Source organism: Sciurus vulgaris, assembly GCF_902686455.1.
Source record: "Sciurus vulgaris genome assembly, chromosome: 2".
Lineage (NCBI taxonomy): Eukaryota > Metazoa > Chordata > Mammalia > Rodentia > Sciuridae > Sciurus > Sciurus vulgaris.
Window position 1 is genome coordinate 144,259,611 of NC_136462.1, and position 20,834 is coordinate 144,280,444.

At 38.2% G+C, this 20,834-nt stretch overlaps 1 protein-coding gene across 14 annotated transcripts in view; it reads left to right on the forward strand.

The window, feature by feature from the left end:
* Window positions 1–20,834, forward strand: part of AKAP13 (A-kinase anchoring protein 13) — a gene marked incomplete at its 5' end in the record, with an annotated part of 340,854 nt that overhangs the window by 181,511 nt on the left and 138,509 nt on the right. For 13 of the 14 annotated variants that reach the window (XM_079127358.1, XM_079127357.1, XM_079127350.1 and 10 more), the window contains 2 exons: window positions 13,319–13,517; window positions 15,746–18,782. In XM_079127358.1, the coding sequence (XP_078983484.1) occupies window positions 13,319–13,517; window positions 15,746–18,782 (3,236 nt within the window). The remainder of the gene's footprint in view (window positions 1–13,318; window positions 13,518–15,745; window positions 18,783–20,834) is intronic. The other variant, XM_079127351.1, reaches the window with a different exon arrangement.

The window sequence follows — 20,834 nt, forward strand, 5'->3', positions numbered from 1 at the left end:
CAGCACCCATGCTTTTCTATCACAGCACCCTGTGGTTTCAACTATAAGGAAGACTCAGTTCCACATAATTAGATAAATTTGTAGTGAATTGCTATGGCAAGTAGAGCATTTTTTCCCCTTAGGAAAAAGACAGGTACTGATTGGTGTCATTTTCTGAATAGTGTGGTGAGCAGTGTGGGCATAACATTTTTGAACGTGTCAGAGTTGATATTTTACTAGAATTTGTTTAATTTGAAAACAGGCAATGAGAATCTGGGCTAGGCATTTCTCCTACATTTTCACAGAAACTTATTAATGCTCATCATCCTGTTGAGTGATTAATCAGATGCTGGACTTTGGAACTTTCTTCTTTTTGTCAGAGACTATGTGTTGAATGTTCTACCTGAAGTGGATATTCTTTTGACTCATAAAGAAGTTTTCCCTAAAGACCTTTTTGCTGCATCTGCCTTCATGTGACCTTGAATACTGAGGCATTCCTAAAAAAAAGATCAGCCCTTTCCACTGAAAGCGGCATTACATAATGAGGTGATCACAGGCTTTGGGCCAGTTCATACATTTGAATCAAATGTATTAATTCATTACTTATTGGTTATGTGCTGAGTAGTTAGGGTAAAAATAGTTATTGACTGCCTACCGTGCACTAGGCCCTATTGGGTACTTTCTGTATTTCAGTGGTTCATAGATGTTTTCTGCATTTTGATGATTTATGGGCATTTCCTTTGAGACTCAGTATCTCTCCCTTTATTCCCAAATTCCTGTCTCAGTTTTATATAAAATATGGTGGAGCTATTAAATAAATTGAGAAGACTAAATGAATATCATAAATTGGCACTCAATAAACCCAACGCTTATTTACTTTTAATAGTTTTATTTACTTAGTTTTTAGTTTAGAACAGAGTGTGAATATGAATAAGAAGCTTTTTTTTTTATATATGCAGATATGTTTTGAGGTCTTGTAAGGCCCTGAATTAATTTAAGATTCTGTCGTTTTTATCTTAATTAAGTTCTGATTTTCTTAATATTAATTAAATTTTCAATTGGGGTTGTTTATTCCATTATTTATTCCCTTTGTATTTCTTTGTTATTGTAATTATTCAATCATATTAATTGCACAAATTCATTCGCTTCACTGTGACATTTCCACATAGCATGTATCATGTGTGGTATCCACTCTCCCTACTGCCCTCTTTTGTCCTCCCTTCTCTTTCCTCTCCCCTTAAACCAACTCCCTTCCCTAATAGTCCATCTTCTGTTTTAGGTGTTTTTGTTTGTTTCCCTAGTGAATGAAAGTATGCTGTATTTCTCTATCTGTGACGGGCTAATTTTGCTTAACATGATAACTCCAGTTCTAACCATTTTTGGGCAAATGAAATGATTTCATTCTTCAATAATTCACTGTATATATGTATATTATATATAATTAATATATATTATATATAATCCAGTGGGTTGAGACTGAAGAACTTTCCTGTGTACAGTTGTCACCTGCAGCAGTAGATTTTAACATTTATGTTTAGGAAACCCACCTAGAGTGGTAGAGCACTTGCCTGGCATACGCAAGGCCCTCAGCCCAGCACTGAAAAAGATAAAAAGAAACCCACCTGGGGAAAAGAAAGATTTCTGCTGGGCATGATGGTGCTTGCCTGTAATAGCAGCAGCTCTGGAGGTTGAGATGAGAGGGATCGCAAGTTTGAGGCTACCCTTGACAACTTAGCAGGACTCTGTCTCAAAATACAGGGCCAGGGGTATAGCTTAGGGGTAGAGCACCTCTGGGTTCAACCCTCAGCACCATTTAAAGGAAAAAAAAAAAGGGGGAAGATTTCTTGGCCTCACCTATTCATTTCTATAAACTCAGATACAGAGCTTTCACTGCACTTTTGTTACCATTTTTTTTTTTTTTTTTTAATCCCAGAGTGGGTCCTTTATAGACTAAATAACAAGACCAAGCACCAGTTGACTACCAAAGAACACTTTTATTCTTGGCCAGGGATAGAAGTGGGAGATAGACTTGCAAATCAGCTTCTCCATTACAGGATGTGGGGAAGTTTAAAAAAATTTAAGTATAAATTATATACACATATAACAATCTGATACTTAGGTTATACTCACTTTTCACCAACTGCCCAGTAATAGTCTTTTAAGTAATTATTTTTGCACTTGATTTTAATCATGCAGTGAATGATTTAAAAAATCCAATTATGGCCTGGATTTTTAGTTTCCTTTGCCACCTGTGGCTTTTAGGCCCTCACTGCTTTTTACATTGGGTTGTGCTGGAATTAGTTTTTAGATTACCTTTCCCTCTCAGAGAAAGATGATCTCAAATCAGTTCTAAACATCTTTGGGGAAATAGAAGACTATTCTTACCATTCTGCCCAGCAGTGCAATCCCAACAAATCTTTAAGTACCTATAATGTGCCAGAAGATTGTGCAGAGTAGTGGTGATCTGCAGTTTAGAAGGTACATGGCCCTTGTCCTCATTAGGGTCACAGATGAGTGAGGAGATCATCACAGTGCAGTGCAACAGCCTTGCTGACATGTTCTACAGTCATGCTGGAAACCAGGTATAATTCAGGGCTCCCAAGAATGGTTGAAAATAATACATATTGCCTGTGGAAGATTGACAGTTGCGAGGTGATCATAATATCACCTTGGTTCATTGTGACAGTCTCAGAGACATTGGTACTGTCCAATGAAGTAGTAATGAAATAATGCATGTGCTGCAGGACTTGCACAATAGTATTTTAATACCTTTTCCTTCAAAATCGTGGTTTTCTCACTGGGATTTAGGATGGAAAGCAATAGAGGTATCTGTAGACTGACCTTCCTGCAGTGTTTACATTGCTTCACCTACAGATCTTCTTTTCACTTGCCTTTTAAAAGGTCTTAGTGGAGGTTATTGTACCTTTTAATTCACTAACTGAAACAACCAGAATTTCTAGTGCATTTGTGGTGTGCTTTTGTGTCCTGTCAGACTTGCTTTGGTTACAATAAAATCTTTGTGCACATTTTCCAAGGTAAACATGAAATACCTGGACAGAAATTGAAGGCCAGCGGACAATTTAATTACTGTAGACATGGGAAGGGCTTCTTCTCAAGACATTGCTGAGTAGTCTGTAAGTCCAAAGGAGATTGAACAAGGAAAGTAACATTAGAATGGAAAAATGTGGTAGTTGTACATAATGAAATTCTGTTCTTAGGGAATTACACACATTTAGGTGCACCAAGGATTTTAGGTATGAACGAACCTCACTGCCCACCTCGGAGGGAGGGTGAATGGAGAGAAAGCAGGGTTTAGCCTTCCCTCTACCATCATCGTAGCAACTGTTTCTGCATGTGATTTATCTCTGAAAGTGTTCACTTACTTAGAACTTGGAAAACTTGTATCTTAGATGTTTTTGTGAAAGTATACCAAGCCCCAGTCTCTGAAGTTCTTCTCAGTTCAGTCTAAAACCTACGAGCTGCTTTTATCACAGGTTTTTTTGCTGTCCATTTGTTGCATGCTTTGGGAACACAGGCTTATGTTAACTTTAAGTTAATCTCACTCCAATAAGAATGGCAGTTATCAGGAATACAAGTAATAAATGTTGGCAAGGTTGTGGGGAAAAGGTTTACTTATACATTGCTGGCGGGACTGCAGATTGGTGCAGCCACTCTGGAAAGCAGTGTGGAGATTCCTCAGAAAGTTTGCAATGGACTCACCTTTTGATCCAGTTATCCCACTCCTTGACCTATACCCGAAGGACTTAAAATCAGCATACTATGGTGATGCAGCCACATCATGTTTATAGCGGCTCAGTCACAATAGCTAAGCTATAGAACCAACCTAAGTATCTTACAACAGATGAATGGATAAAATGTGGTGTATATACACAATGGAATATTACTCAACCTTAAAGAAGAATGAAATTATGGCATTTGCAGGTAAATGGATGGAGTTGGAGAATATCATGCTAAGTGAAATGAGCCAATCCCAAAAAACCAAAGGCAAAATATTTTCTCTGATATCATGCTGATACATGATGGTGGGGGCGGGGTGGGGTAAGAGAAGAATGGAGGAACTTCGGATTGTGTCCAGGGAAATGGGTCAGGAGAGGGCGAGGGAAGGAAAGATAGTGGACTGAGACAGACATTACCCTATGTACATGTATGATTACATGAATGCTATGAATCTACATTGTGTACAACCATAGAAATGAAAAGTTGTACCACATTTGTGTACAGTGAATCAAAATGCAGTCTGCAAAAATAAGTGTGAAAAAAATTATAAATCATAAAAGAAAGGAAAATAGCCATATTGTATTACTAGATCAGCTATATGTAGACACAACGTAGACACTGAATACTGATCTAACCAAAATTATAACTTACGAAGAGGAAAAGACAAACTGTGTACATGTGGTTTTGGGGAAGGAGGCGGATAGTAAGAGGAACACTGATTTATGTTGGAAAGTCGATTTGTAATACCTCCTCAATCTCAGCTCCCTCATTTCTCTTCTGTTTGTATGTCTGGTTCTGTGTTGTGTTTTAAATGTTAGACCTGACTTTAATTTGTTATTCAAAAACAGTGGTAAGGAGAAATTGTTTTTATACTCCGATATTTTTGTGTTTTGTACAGACTTTAGATCTTAAACCCTCAGTAAATTGTAACTTTAATAGACATCATTCCAAATCTAAAGAACTTGTATTCCAGTCAGAAGGATAAGACAGGTATGTATCATTACTGTTAGGTAACGCAAAGAGGTTAATTTTTAAAAAGCATCAATAGAGTGATACAGTAAGGACCTTGTATATACCGAGGGGCACAATGATCCTGAATCAGTAGAGAGATGAATGGAAAGACAGGTAAGAAAACCAGACTGAGAGATGAATGGGTCATGGATAGGTTGGCATCTCTGGCAGTTATGTTGTGTTTCAGGAATGGGCAATGTGTTTCAGTTTGGCTCCGCAGTGGCTTATAAGAAAATGAGCTGTGGCTGGAAAACAACACCAGTGCTAAAGGTGGAGAATGTCTGTGGTAGGCAGAAGAGCTGTTGGTACAGCATGGCCTATGAGAGTACCATTATTAGCCGGGCAGCCCTAGTCATGAATTTCTGTGGCCATCTGCTTTATATTATCCGTACAGTAGAATGGTTAAGGTTAAGGGCTGGGGTTAGAGCTCAGTTGGTAGAGTGTTTGCCTTGCAAGCCCAAGGCCCTGGGTCCAATCCCCAGTACTGCAAAAAAAAAAAAAAAAAAAAAAAAGTTAAAGAAAGCCTTGGTGATATGGGCTCATAGAGTACATGTGTTGCTCCCAGTGCAAAAAGAACAAATAAAAAGAGTTGTTTTCCCTCACAGAGGAAAACTTATGAGCAGAATAACATCACTATTACTCTAAAAAAATTGTAGTAGATTTGAAGGGTGTTGGAGGTTCTAGGGCAGCTGGCTTGTAAATAAGAGTAGCAGCAAGAGTCCAGGTAATATAAGCAACAAAGTTTTGAGCTAAATCAATCCTTACAGGAACTGAAATAAGGGGATTCATGGGAGAAGCATTGCAGACGTGGAATCTACATAACATTCTGAACAAGGGAAATAATGTTATTAGGGATAGCAGTGGCTTCATTAAAGGAAGTAGGTTTGGATTTGCTGGTTTTGAGAATGGATGGGGGAATATAAAATTGAGGTTTAAAATTTGAGTGTGCTCCCCAGACATCTTGGTAAAGACATTCATCAAGTAGTTGAAACAGGAGTTGTGAGGCAGGAACTCAGACTTTGAGGCTAGACTGAGATTTGAGGTGAACTGAGCTTGTGAAAAAAGGATGAGTGAAACTAGGACCAAGTTCAGAGATGACATTCACATGGATGTGAGAGAAAGAAGAGCCAGGGACAATAGTAGATGAACAGATAATGTTTTGTGGCTGCCCCATGAGAATAAATTTCAAAAGAAGACTCAGATTAATATTTTAAAATTCTGTGAAAATCAAGGATGATGGAGACAAAGAAAGGACACTGGATTTTGATATTTACTTGGTATCAACTCTGTGACAAAGAAGTTTTAGTAGCAGTGAGATTGAGTAAGAGCCACATTTTGAAGTCTGAAAGTGTTAAGTGAGCGACTCCTAGAAGGGAGGGTAAGGGAAGAACTGAAACAGAGTGGTTCAATGGCATTAGGTCAGGATTCCTCAACCCCAGCACCACTGACATTTTGGGCCTGAGAATTCTTTGTTGTAGGAAACCATCTTCTCCCCCAAGTTGTAACAGTCAGGTATGTGTCTCCCACATTGTTAGATTCCTCAGGTGAGAACAAGTGGTCTACAGAGTTATTAGGGTTGCTGCTGGCTTTTACCCTCAGCAGCAGTCCCCTTTGCTACCAGGAATGCATTGTCCACAGTGGGTGGAAAAGTAAGGACAACTGGGACTTCAGGAGGGCTGGGGTAAATAAAGCAAAACCACTGTCTATAGAGAAGACATATATTGAAGTTAGGGTAGATAAAAGCTTTTTTTTTTTTTTTTTTTTAAGATAATTATTTTAGCTCATGTTAGATGGCCTTGAGTCTCTTATTAAGAGTGAAGTAGAGGAGGTTAATGTTTGGCATTTGTGGAAATTATAGAAAGTGTAACCCTTATGGGGGGACAGGGGGATACTGATGTACAGGTGAGTAAAAGCATTACTGAATAGCAGTGAGATCTGAATAGGAACTTTAAAAATAATAGTAAAAACATTAACATCCTAAGGTAGAAGAAAAACCTGTAACACAACAACACTGACACTATTTTTATGTGTGTATTTTACTAAGGTTGATCTACATTTCTTACCCTTTTTATTTTGCTTATTTCACTGAACATTGTAGAGTTAAAAGATCTTACTGAACTGTTACTTCAGTTATTTTTCAGTTATTTTGTAATAGTCTAAAAATCTGTCCTTTAATTTGTCAGTTTTCTAGTTACTGACAGGCTGTTTTCAGTTTTTAATGCTGTTACACCTAAAGTTGCTGCAAACATTCTTATGCATAGAGTTTTGCCAACTTTTTTAGTGGACCCAGTAAAGGTTTTTATATAGGCTTCATTCAGAGCTGGAGATGTATTTATTTAAATGTTACCACATTTCAAGGGTTCACCCCTGTTTTTGCTATCTTCTAGGTGTCTTCCTTGTCTTTTTTGCTCTTCTCTCCCTTGCTAAATATATAAGCTCCCAAAAGGAGAGGGATTTTGGTTTGTTTCAACAGCACCTTGAAAGGTGCCTGGCACATAAATACTTGCTGAATGAATGAATGAATGGTTAGATTTGCCTAGACCTGTAGGGTAAGATGGGGTTAGATGAGTGTCAGTAGCAACAGATATTCATGGAAGCCAGTGAAGAAATAATTGCAGTGACAGGTCTTTAGAGGAGGTCCATGGGGACCATGAAATGAGAGACTGAAAAGTTAGAAACTGGAGGTAATATGACAACCAAAGCACATTCCTCTGGAAGGAGAGGATGGGAGAGGTAGAAGGTAAATAACTTGTGGTTAGAGAGGGGGACTTCCCAAGGTTTAAAGAGTAGAAATGAAACAATCTGAGAATTAATCAACTCAGCTTAAAAGTTGAGTTTACAGAGAAATTGTCTCCTCCTCATTTGGTGTAACTGATTGACTTTTTAAGTCATTCCATTGAGCTTTTTTTTAGTTTGCAAAACATTTTAATCTTTTACTATAAAATGTACCTTACACAAAAATTGAAAACTAGAAAGAATATGTTTTTCCTTAATCCAAATTTCCCAAATATTAGTATTTTCCATATTTTCATTATCATTCATTCTTTTTAAAATTTATTCTAATTAGTTATACATGACGGTAGAATGTACATCATATATCATGGAGTATAATTTCTCAGTCTTCTGGTTGTACATGATGTAGAATCACACTGATTGTATAGTTATATATGTACACAGGGTAATAATGTCTGATTCATTCTATTTTCTTTCCTACCCCCTCCCTTACCCCCTCCCCTCCTTTCATTCCCCTTTACCTGTTCTAAAGTAACTCTGTTCTTCCCTGGGCTCTGCCCCCACATTGTGAATTAGCATCTGCATATCAGAGAAAACATTTGACCTTTGGTTTTTTTGGGATTGGCTTATTTCACTTAACATGATATTCTCGAGCTCCATCAATTGTAATTTCATTCTTCTTTAAGGCTGAGTAATATTCCATCATTTATTTATACACACACACACACACCACATTTTTTAAATCCATTCATCTGTTGAAGGGCACCTAGGTTGGTTCCATAGTTTAGCTATAGTGAGTTGGGCTGCTGTAAACATTGATGTGGCTGCATCACTGTAATATGCTGGTTTTAAGTCTTTTGGGTATATGCCAAGGAGTGGGATAACTGGGTCAAATGGTGGTTCCAGACCAAGTTTTCTGAGGAATCTCTACTGCTTTACAGAGTGGCTGCATCAATTTGCATTCCCACTAGCAATGTATGAGTGCATCTTTTAACCCACAGTCTTGCCAACACTTGTATTGTTGCTTGTATTTTTGATAATTACCATCCTGAATGGAGATGAAATCTAGAATAGTTTTGATTTGCATTTCTCTAATACAAAAGATGATGAACATTTTTTCATATGTTTGTTGATCGATTGTATTTCTTCTGTGAAGTGTTCAGTTCCTTAGCCCATTTATTGATTGCATTATTTGGTTTTTGGTGCTAAGTTTTTGAGTTCTTTATATATCCTGGAGATTAGTGCTGTATCTGAGGTGCATGTGGTAAAGATTTTTTTTTCTACTCTGTAGGCTCTCTTTTCACATTATTGATAGTTTCTTTTGCTAAGAAGCTTTTTAGTTTGATTCCATTCCATTTATTGATTCTTCATTTTACTTTTTGTGCTTTAGGAGTCTTGTTAAGGAAATCAGATCCCAAACCAATGTGGTGAAGATGTGGGCCTACTTTTTCTTCTATTAGGCCCAGGATCTCTGGTCTAGTACCTAAGTCTTCGATCCACTTTAAGTTGAGTTTTGTGCAGGGTGGGAGAGAGGGATTTAATTTCATTTTGCTGCATATGGATTTACAGTTTTCCCAGTACCATATGTTGAAGAGGCTATCTTTTCTCCAGTGTATGTTTTTGGTGCCTTTGTCTAGTATGAGATAACTGTATTTATGTGGATTTGTCTCTGTGTCTTCTCTTCTATACCGTTGGTCTGCATGTCTCTTCTGGTGCCAGTACTAGGCAGTTTTTGTTACTGTTGCTCTGTAGTATAGTTTAAAGTGTTCTTACTGAGAATTGCTTTGGCAGTCTGGGTCTCTTATTTTTCCAAATGAATTCCATGATTGCTTTTTCTAGTTCTTTGAAGAGTATCACTGGGATTTTAATGGAAATTGCATTATCTATATCACGGTTTTGGCAGTATGACCATTTTGACAGTATTAATTCTGCCTATCCAGAAGCCCTCAAAGCCCTAGAAAAAGAGGAACAAATCAACACCAAAAACAGAAGACAGAAAATAATTAAAATCAGAACGGAAATCAATGAAAAGGAACCAAAAGAAACAATTCAAAAAATTGACAAAACAGAAAGTTGGTTCTTTGAAAAAGTAAAATCGATAAGCCCACGCTAACGAAGAAAAAAAGAGGAAAACTCAAATTACTAAAATACATGATGAAAAAGGAAATATCACAATGGACACAACTGAAATACAGAAGATTACTAGAAACTATTTTGGAAATTTATACTCCAATAAAATAGAAAATCTTGATGACATTGACAAATTTCTGGAGACATATGACCTACCTAAACTGAATCAGGAGGACATACCCGATTTAAACAGATCAATTACAAGTGATGAAATAGGAAACACCATCAAAAGCCTACCAGTCAAGAAAAGCCCAGGACCAGACAGATTCTCAGCTGAGTTCCATAAGACCTTCAAAAAAGAATTAACATCAGTACTCCTTGAAGTATTCCTTGAAATAGAAAAGGACAGAACCTTCCAGACTCATTCTATGAGGCTAATATCACCCTGATACCAAAATCAGACAAAGACACATCCATGAAGAAAACTTCAGACCAATATTCCTGATGAACATAGATGCAAAAATTCTTAATAAAATTCTGGCAAATTGCATTGAAAAACATATAAAAGAGACAGTGCACCAGACTGGGGTTGTGGCTCAGTGGTGGAATGCTTGCCTGGCACTTGTGAGGCACTGGGTTTCAGTCCTCAACACCACATAAAAATAAATAGGAAAAAAAAAAAGGTATTGTGTTCATCTATAACTAAAAATATATATAAAAAAAAAGAGTGCTCCATGATCAAGTAGGGTTTATCCCAGGGATGCAAGGGTGGTTCAACATTTGGAAATCAATAAATGTATTCATCACATCAATAGACTTACAAACAAGAATCATATGATCATCTCAATAGATGCAGAAAAATCATATCTTAAACCTTAAAATGCTAAACCCAAGGCCAACTTAATTCTAAATGGAGAAGAATTGAAAGCTTTCTGTCTAAATACTGGAATAAGACAAGAATTCCTCTTTGACCACTTCTGTTGAACATAGTCCTTGAAACTCTAGCCAAAGCAATTAGATGAAAGAAATTAAAGGGATATGAGTAGGAAAAGAAGAACTCAAACTATGACTATTTGCTGATGACATGATTCTGTATTTAGAAGATCCAACAAATTCCTCCAGAAAACTTCTAGAACTCATAAATGAATTCAAAGTAGCAGGATATAAAATCAACACCCATAAATCATAGGAACTGATATGTTCCTAACATCAGTGATGAATCTACTGAAAGAGAAATTAGGAAAACTACCCCATTCACAATAGTTCTAAAAAGAGGGTACTTGGAAATCTGTCTAACAAAGAGGCGAAATATATCTACAGTGAAAACTACAGAACACCAAAGAAAGCAATTGAAGAAGATCATTGAACTTTTAAGGGACTATCTTAGAGTTTTTATTTGAGGTAGAGTAGCTCAAGTACTCTACCCCAAGTAGAGTAGCTTGATAAATGCATAAAATGTTTAGCACAGTATATGCCAATCTTATTTTAAGCAACTGTTAGGCAGCCTTTTTTTGTGTGTGAGAGATGGGGCACTAGGGATTGAACCAAGGGGCACTTTACCCCTGAGCCATATCCCCAGCCCTTTTTTTATATTTTTTTTAGAGACAGGGTCTTGCTAAGTTGCCTAGGGCCAGCCTCAGCCTCGCAAACTGCTGGGATTACAGATGTGTGCCACTGAACCCGCTTTACGCAGCCATTCTTGAGTATGGAAATTGCTGTAGTATTCTTCGGAATAGCCTTAATTGTTACCTGGAAGTGCATGATTTTACACTTTTTAAAAGGTTTTCCACTGCAGCACACTTTTGAGATTTCATTTATCTGAAGTGAGTTGTTAATGACAGGTATGTTTTATTAGGGGGAAAAAAACTCCAGAGAGGCAGTTGAAGTACTTTGTGTCTTTATCAGTGGATAGTACATGTATTCTGTTTTAAAATTTGTTTTATAACTGTTTTTTTTTTTTTTAATGTGGTGTTGAGGATTGAACCCAGTGCTTTTGCACATGCTAGGCAAGCACTCTACCACTGACCTACAATCCCAGTCCCAACTTCTTAATTGTTTAGTTTCTTTCATTTCAAAAAACATGACACTGATGTCAAATATAACCTTTCTCTTCACCTAGAATCTCTTAAGATTCTTTACCAATGTACTGTTTGCTTAGGTGACATATAATACATATAATATGGGGGACTCCAAGGCATGAATGTTAAATAAAGAATATTCCAGATAAGGAGAGAAGCACTAATCAAAAGCATAATCTATTATTGTACCTAATCTTTGAGCTACTAGGTTTCTACTCAGAAGGATGTTTGAGAACTGTTTTCAGTATTTTTAAAGGTTTAAGAAAAAACAGGAATTTCCGATAAATACAGGAAAAAAGATGAACAAGGAGGGAAGGCATACTAAGAACTATTTTTAAATGATTGAAAGCAGGTGGAGGAGTAACAGGCAACATCATTGTGTGATTTTTTTCCCCATAGATGTTAAAGATGTAGTTCTTTTATTCTCATTCTTGAAAATCCCTTTGTGTACATTATGTAATTAAGGCCCAGAGAAATTAAAGAGACATATAATATCATGTAGCTAGGAATAACAGCCCTGGTGTTTGAATTCAGAAATCTCCAACTCTGTGCATTATACCTTATATCAAACTAACAAGAAAGGACTGACACCAAGGATTAGATCTTCAGAAATTTATATATTTCTGTTGAATACAGAAAGGCTGGTTAATACTTGAAATGTGTACCAAGTACTGTAATTGAGAATATGAGGCTTTATGGTGTATCATTCTGCTTTTATCACTGGTTTATCTTGTGAAATTCCTTCATCTGCTATGAAAAACACAACAGATATTTTGGATTGTATTTCATGTAGGCATTATGAGTAGAAGCAAGGGTAGAATTAGACGTACTGCAACCTTTACAGAACAAATTGACTTGCCTTGATCAAAACAATTGACTTTTAATAGTGGAACCACATAGAGACTTCATTTTTTGAGACGTGCCAGAAATGCTCTGTTATATGCATGCACTCTTGTCAGCTGTATTTGTATGATATATGTTTGTAATGATATGAGTTGAGCACAGTTATCATTGTTTATTTTTTGTGGTGCGGGAATTGAACCCAGGGTCTTACATATACTAGGCAAGCAATCTACCAGTGAGCTACATCCTAGCCCTGTTTCTTGTTTAAACTAAAAATAAAGATTTTGGAACAAGAGTTTGATTCAAAACAGAATTTTATAATTGTATTGATAAGGATAGTATAATATGGTACTGTATAGTTTTCTCTGTAGTTGACTTCAAGAAGTTTGAGGGTGTTTTCCTCCACACACTACAAACTTTAAAGTACTGTTAAAGGGATTGTAGCAACTGGGTCTTTCTTCCCAATACAATGAACTGTAATTAGTGTAAATTTTAACCTATTAAAGAGCAATTTTTAATAACTTGTTACTATTGCAAACCAGACTAAAACTATCTTTCTTATACATTTTTATTATTTGGTTTTTAGCATAATATTAACTATTTTGAGATCCTAAACTTCTCTTTATCTTGACCAAAAGAATATTTTTAGGGAGGAATCCTGTAGTTTCCATTTGCCCAATTCGTGACCTCTTAGGAGGATAGAGAAATTTGTTATATTCCTGTATCATTGGGGAGCTGTGTAAACCAAAAGTTTGCCATTGAGCTTTAAAAGCAGTCAGGTTAGAAATGTGATATTACATTTGCAGGGTTAAACCTACACTTGGGAGGTTGAGTTTATATATTAACCAGAGTTTGCTTATTTGCAGGGAGAATGCTAGAGAGCCAGACTCCTGGAGCAGTTTATCCTATGAAATCCCTTATGGAGACTGTTCTGTGAGGCATCATCGAGAGTTGGACATCTATACATTGACCTCTGAGTCTGAATCACATCATGAACCCCCATTTCCTGGAGACAGTTGCACTGGACATATTTTTAAACTTATGAACATCCAACAGCAACTAATGGTAAGGAATAAGGTTTTCATTTGCAGGTGTATGTATGCTCCTGTGTGTCCCTGCCTATTCCAGTGAAGCCTGCTATAGTTAAAACATAAAATGCCTCAACCAAAGAGCAGTGTTTGTGGTATTAGATGGTACCAACTTAAGATAAAGAATTAGCATTAGGGTTGTGGCAGTAGGGGGCTGAGATTTTCAAATTGATTTTGGCCAGACTTCTGAAGTAATGAAAAACACTCATAGACACACACTGCAGATATAGAAATATCTAGAACTAAATTTTCCTGGCATAAAAGGAAATCTGTGTTTGGTTTAATTTTATAGAATGAAATGAGGAAAAACAGTTTCTGAGATTGTTGCTAAAGAATAAAAACTCAGTTGACTCATTAATAAAGCCCTTTCACAGCTACTTTAATGAGTGATGATAGTGTTGCTATATTTAAACTCATAGTTACATGGTTAAAAAGATCACTAAAAGATTAAAGATTTTATAATCCATTCAAGCCTTCAAGATAAAGTTGTTGCCAGACATAAAAACATTACAGACTCCCTGGTAGCATTTATTATGGGTAGAATAGACGTCATATGGGTACATCGCTCTTGACCACAACATCTGAAAGACTAAGTTTAATTTTCCATGTTGTTTATTTCAGAGCTGATTAGATTTGGATACAGTTTATTAATAATTTCATTTAAAGTCATTTAGGGTTAGTTCAATGCCAGAGGCTTCTTTGGGAGCAGGCATTATTTCTGAGACCAGCATGCCAAAAGATTCCATAGTAGGGTTATATAATGTGCCTGCCTCTGTCTTTCAAAATTGTTTGTTCCAAAACAGAAATTTTATGTTCCTTTTTGAAAGGGACTCTAGAAAAAGAGTTTTTCTCCTTAGAACTCTTCTTTTTAAGTGAATGATTGTCTTCTTGAAAATGGCAATTAACAGATGTCAAAGCTACCAGAAAGGTATGGTAGAAAATATGACCAGTTCATACTGTGGAGGATGCATGTGTTAGGAGCTTCCAAAATTCTCCAGGTAACATCCCTTATTTCTGCAGATCTCTGTTCTGTAATGTTCATCAAATGTCATGACCTGCTTTCATACTTTTTAGGAGACTGTTCTTTCAGTATGAATGGTAGCAAGTTAATTTTGAATACTCTTGAGTGTAGCCTGTAAGCTTTTCATGAAAATCCATTTTTTTTTTTCTGGTGCTCTCTAATACAGGGACTTCAATAAGGATGACACATTTACTCTTTTATATGTAAATTTTTACAATGAACTCAGGAGATAGGAACAGTCTTGTGATACAGTGCTCAACGTATTTACTGAATGACTAGATGATTGAAAGGACAGATGACAGTAGATATGCATAAGATTATTGTAGTTGTTCAAATAACGAGTGGAGAACAAACCAGATATTTTAAAATAATTTTGATGTGTCATACAAATAGTATTCATGTAAGAATTGCTGAAATCATGATAAAAATTCAGTAAAGACTCCCCTGTAATTTTTTCTCCGTTTATCCTGAGACCGGTCTACGTACACATGAGAGTTTTACATAATTATAACAGATTAAGTATGTAAATTTGATTTTTTTCACATTATGTAAGTATTAGTTTCTGCTTATGCTATGGTCTTCATAGTTAACATTTATTATCACTTAGTCATGTCACTGTTCTTGAAATTATGAACCAGTAGGTTAAAAAGTTAAGCTAGATTAGATTGGGCTTATTTGGGGGGGATTAAAGGATTCTTTGTAACTCCTCAGTGAGTGTTTAGGGTACATAGGCATCTGACTGCGTGTCATGTTGTGGTTAAAAACTGTTTATGAAACTAGTTAGGATTTGCTTTTACTTGAATTTATGAGACAGGATAGAGGTAGACACTGTCCCTCTAATGACCATATTAAAAAGTATCCTCAGTGGCTCCTTTGAAGATGCTCACAGTGCTTTTTTAAAATAAGGTTTTTGTGACTTAGTTTTAATCTACTTTCTTACATAATTCAAACTATAGAAAATAATCACTGGGTATTTCCTAAGCCATTTTTAACATTCCAGTGGAGAGAGGCAAGTGACAGCAGAAATGAGAGATAGTTAATTTGTATTTGCTTAGATCACCTTTATCATGTGACCCTGGAAGGGCCAGAAGGGCAGTGAGTTCAGTAGAATTGTGCTTATAGGTATCATTGACATCTCTTCTCATGAATAGGCTTTTTAAAAAGTATCTTTGATTTCCTCCTAGAAAACAAACCTCAAGCAGATGGACAATCTTATACCTTTAATGATGACAACACAGGATCCTCCCAGTCTGCCCAGTGCCACAGAGACAGATGGCCAGTTCCTTTTCTGTGTACCAGAGTCCTCAGATAGCCAGCAGCTTTCTCCTCTTCCTGAAGAGACTGTGAGCACTGTGTGCTGCCAGGGAAGCCCTGTTGGACAGATTGAGAATTCCTGTGATTTGTCAAGCGTAGTTGAGAAAGAGAAGAAAGACCATTCTTATAGGAAGAAAAATAAAGGTGTGGCGAGAAAAGGGGAAGAGGTAGAGCCAGCACCTATTGTGGACTCTGGAACTGTGTCTGATCAAGACAGCTGCATTCAGAGCATGCCTGACTGTAGAATAAAGGACCCAGAAGGACTTATATCCTGTGGAAACAGAAATGAAGAAACTAGCACAAAGTCTTGTAGAATGGGCACAGACCAGAAGTTGTTGAGCATTGGAGGCAGTGTGCTGCAGGGAGATATAGTTACAGAGTTAGGCACAGCCCAGCATTCCTCTGGAGGTGAACTAACAGACAGTTCAACAGCACTCAGCAGTGCCTCACAGAGTGCAGGGGAAGTGGAACATAGCCTGGTGAACATAGCTGCTGCCATCCAGAACAGTATGCTTCAAGCAGAGGAAAGTACAAGAGAAAGATTTGAGAAGTCAAATATCAGCACAGCTGGATCCTGTGATGTACCAGTCATAAGTGAGCCTGTGGATAAAGTCAGTGTTCCAAACTGTATCTTCGCCACAAATGCCCTGGGTGGTAACAGACCTGCTGAGTCTTCACTTGGATATAGTCTTGGAGAAACCCCCATTGAAAAAACAGAAACTGAAACTTCTGGAAGTTGTAAGGAAAGTGCTGATGCTCTAGATCAGAATTCTCTGATAATTCCAGCTGCTGCAAAAACCAGGATTTCAGATGAATTAGAGCCTGACACTCCCTTAGCAGGCGGATATGAAGCAGTGTCACCCTTGGATTTAACCTTTTCTGGGATAGAAAAAAATGTGATGCCAAACCAGAAATCAGAAATGAATTCATCTCATACTCAAAGCCAAAACAGCAAATTACTGGTTTATTATACCACTGGAGATGATAAACTGTCTGCTGACTTGGCATGTCAACAGAACATAGTGACTTCTAGTGGTGAATTGATTGCAAAACATTGCAGTGACATAGTCAGCCAACCTGAAAGCACCACGAAAGGGCAGCCCAAGACACAAGACCCACCCACTGCCATCTGCCTTACAGACCCACAGGTGAATACAATCATTTCAGACCCTGTAAGAGTTACCCAGGAATATGTAGACTTTTGTTCTCTCAAAGTTTTGAATAAAAAGGGTCAAGGAAAAGATTTGAAACTAGATATGCCTTTAACAAATATGCTTGAGGTAGTTTCACCTCTGTATCCAGTTGTGCCTAAAACTGAGAAAGAACTGGTGCCAGACCAGGCAGTGCCATCTGACAGCACTTTCTCTCTGGCAGGCAGTCCAGGCAGTGAATCAGTAACCAAAGATGACGCACTTTCTCTTGTCCCCTCCCAGAAAGAAAAGGGAACAGCAACTGCTGAACTACATGGGACTTCAGCTTGTAGAGCTGTCCCAAATGGAGAGGATTCGAATGATCCTGATGAACAGTTGTCAGAAGATAGGGCAGTAGACCTGTCCTTGCCCTCAGCTGCTGTGGAGCTTCAGCTCAGCATGGGGAATACCAGTCCCATAAGACTTGGTGGGGAACTCGAAGGTCCTGGCCCCTCATCAGCTCCTGAAGTTCTGACTGACTCTTCTCTACTGAGTATGGGTAAGGCCACTTTGATTTCTGATTCAGTTTCCATCGAAGAAGGCAAAAATCTGGAAGTTCCAGAAAGCTGTTCAATACAGAGACAAGATGACAAGGACAAAGCAGTGCCTTGTTCCTCCATTAAGGGAGACATACTTTGTTCAGGAACATTTCAGGAAGAGCAGAGACCACCATCTCCTGGACAGGAGATTCCAGGAGTCCATGAAAAACCTATTTTGACGGCCTGTGCTGAGGGCAAAGCACTTCAGCCCAGCAGTTCACTGGGCACACCCTCTGCTTGTCTTAAGACAGAAACTAAACATAACAAGGAAGTGGCCCCACAAGTCTCCCTGCTGACTGAAGGTGGGGCTGCACAGAGCCTGGTGCCACCAGGAGCAAACCTGGCTGCAGACTCAAGGCAGGAAGCCTTGAATGCAGAGCAGAACAACTCACCTCTGTTGTCTGGTTTGGTGCCAAATGAGTCTGAGGCTCTTAACTGCAGTCGACCTTTTTCTCTGGATGTTGGAGTTGAGAAAGCTGATTCCCAGGGGAAAACCAGTGTTCATGAGGTGAGTGGAAATGTGATGGTGGATGTTGCAATGGTTAATGCTCTCCGAGGTACTGCCAGACCCAGAAAAAAGGATAAATCACACAACATCCAAGACATCCCAATTTCAGAAGTTTTGTTGAGCCAGGAGAAGAATATGATCCAGAGTTTGCCAGATTTACCAGACAAAGGTGTGACTGGACTACAGGGAGCAGCAAACCCAGGGATAGTACCTCCTAATTGGAAGACAGGGCAGCAGGAGGGAGCAGATCACAGCTATTCTCTGGGTGACTCCAAGGAGGCACAAACGGAGGAGGGAGCATCGCAGCCTGTTGCCAAGGAGCTCCCCACAGAGACAGGGCTCTCAGCTCTTCATGGCAAGGCCTCCACTGGCATGAGAGAAGTCACACAAACCTTGGCTCCAGGCAAGGAAAGGAGACATTGCATGATCTCTCCTGAAGCTGTACATGTGCCTGAGGGGGCAGACTTGCTAGAGGAGGCTGCATACCGTATAGTGGAGGCTGTCATCAAACGAGTCAAAGCCTCAGTGCTGGTTCCTGAGGGGGAAATCAGTCACTTATCACCACCTGGTCCTGAGCTGGACCCCCAGACAGAACAACTGACGGGGAACCTTACAGGATGTTTTGCTGGAAGGGAGAAGCCAGAGATTGGTCTGCCTGAGCTGGCAACAGGTAAGCAAAGCAAAATACAAAATTAACAGTTCAAGAAGCAGATTTCCTTTAGAGTGCTGGTAAAATAAAGGCATCTTTGATGTTTTAAGGTCTTTCTTGCTCATTGGGTAGGTTGCCAAGTGAATAGTCACCACCATCAAGAGATGCATGTCATCTTGGGGTTGGACAGATTTTGCTTCCTGTATTGTAGACTCACAGCTTGATTGCTTAAGCCTGTAAATGTTCTGTAACACTGGAGCAGTTGCAGCTTTCCAAACTGGAAGACAATGCCTAAATCACAGATACTATAGATGATGAAGGAATTTAGCAGATGTTTTTATTCGCATGACCTAGTCCTTTTCTTTAGAACCATAGAAAATAGTACTGAAAATGATGTGTTTTATTTAAAAGCCTGAAACTCTTCCTGTCATATTCTATCTGTATTGTGAGAAAATTTAGAGTCAGAGTGGTTTCATGAACAGCTGTAAATAAGTATCATTTTAAGCCCAACATCCAAATTGGTGGCATTAGGTCATTGGTTTGACTGAGGAGACTCCCTCCTTTTCCTGCCTGAGAAGCAGACCTCCAGTTTCATTGCTTAGTGCTTTTGAGCAGTCTGGCAATTCAGGACCCTGCACAGCGCAGAGGATAGGATGCAGGATTTCCGCCCAAGCCCAGTCTGCTGAGCTGCTGTCACCGGGCAGACCTTGTGTCTGCTTATCTTGGTGAAGCAGCTGCACCGAGCAGATTGCTCATACGGCAGCCTGTTCCATCTACGGGTAACCATGTCCAAAGACAGCAAAGAGAAACCACTATTGCTCAGTGGAAGTAAACTATCAGAATAAAACTTCTTATTGAGGGTTGAGACTGAAGCTGAAACTGAAGTCAGTCTCTGTCTTGACTTCTGAAGTCTTTAAAGGTCAGTTGGATGCATATTTTTATACCACAACCTGCTACCAGCAATAGACAGAACTATCTCCATGACTTCATCTGTGCTTTTGTAGGTAAGCGGTAGCTTGTTTATCTTTATTATATGATTGTTTTGGTATTTGTTTTTCCCTTTTTAAATTTGACAAGCTTTTAAAGTGTAGTACATATTAAGAGTGTGGGGGTGGGGTATGGTGAGAAATGGAGCAAAAAAAACAGTTGCTTAGGAAGAAGTGCAATTTAAACACAGTGTTTATTTTCCTTGGAAAAGCTTTTAGCCATTTTGCACCTCTCATCCCTTCCTGGTTGGGGGATTTAAGTAATCGGAAGTAGAATTTTTGGTGACTTCAGGTTTTTAGATTTATTAACCCTTTAGATTATTAGTAATAGAAATTTGTTGATTACTGTCTCAGAATTTAAATGAAAAGTTCTCTAATATTTTAAATAAGGCACAAGAACAAGTCTATTTTGGTGCCATTGGCAGGTTGGCATTTCAGAAGAATGGGAGTGGCTGTAAGTTGATGCCTGGTTATGTTCTTTTAATTTGGGTGCTCTGTCCTTGGCCATATGGGTGGAATTATTTCTTCTTCTGGCTCCATGGTGAGAATTTAACCCAAGCAACTATGTACTATTGGAGTTTTTGTCTGTGGTGCTCTATGAGAAAAGCTGAAAACAGAGAATTTTAGACTAACTGTAGTGAAGATACTAAGAAATGTTTTAAAATTTTAAACTCTTTAAGAAGGAAGAAAGTACCAATCAAAAATTTATAAATAAATGAACAGAAGGAAATTTTAAAAGGAAGAAAGATAGGAAGTTTCAGCAGTGTATATGGGTTTGGTGTTGGTATAGTTTGTGTAGGTAAGTTAATTGTCCTGCTACCAAAAGGTGCTATCATAGGTTTGATGTGCTTATGATCTCAAACTACAGAGAAAAGTATCCAATGATGAAGAAATTGGTGCCTTTTTCAGAAATTACGGCTGGGAAAAGTCCCTGGTCACATTACCCTAAGAAAAAGCACCTGAGTCTGATCTCAGAGCCAAAGGGTATTTCCTAGGAAACTTACATTTCATTTGTAGCTTTATGTTGTTTTATGAGAAGAAACATAGGTTTAGCTACTGATTTGGAAAGAGCCAGTTAGAATAAGGT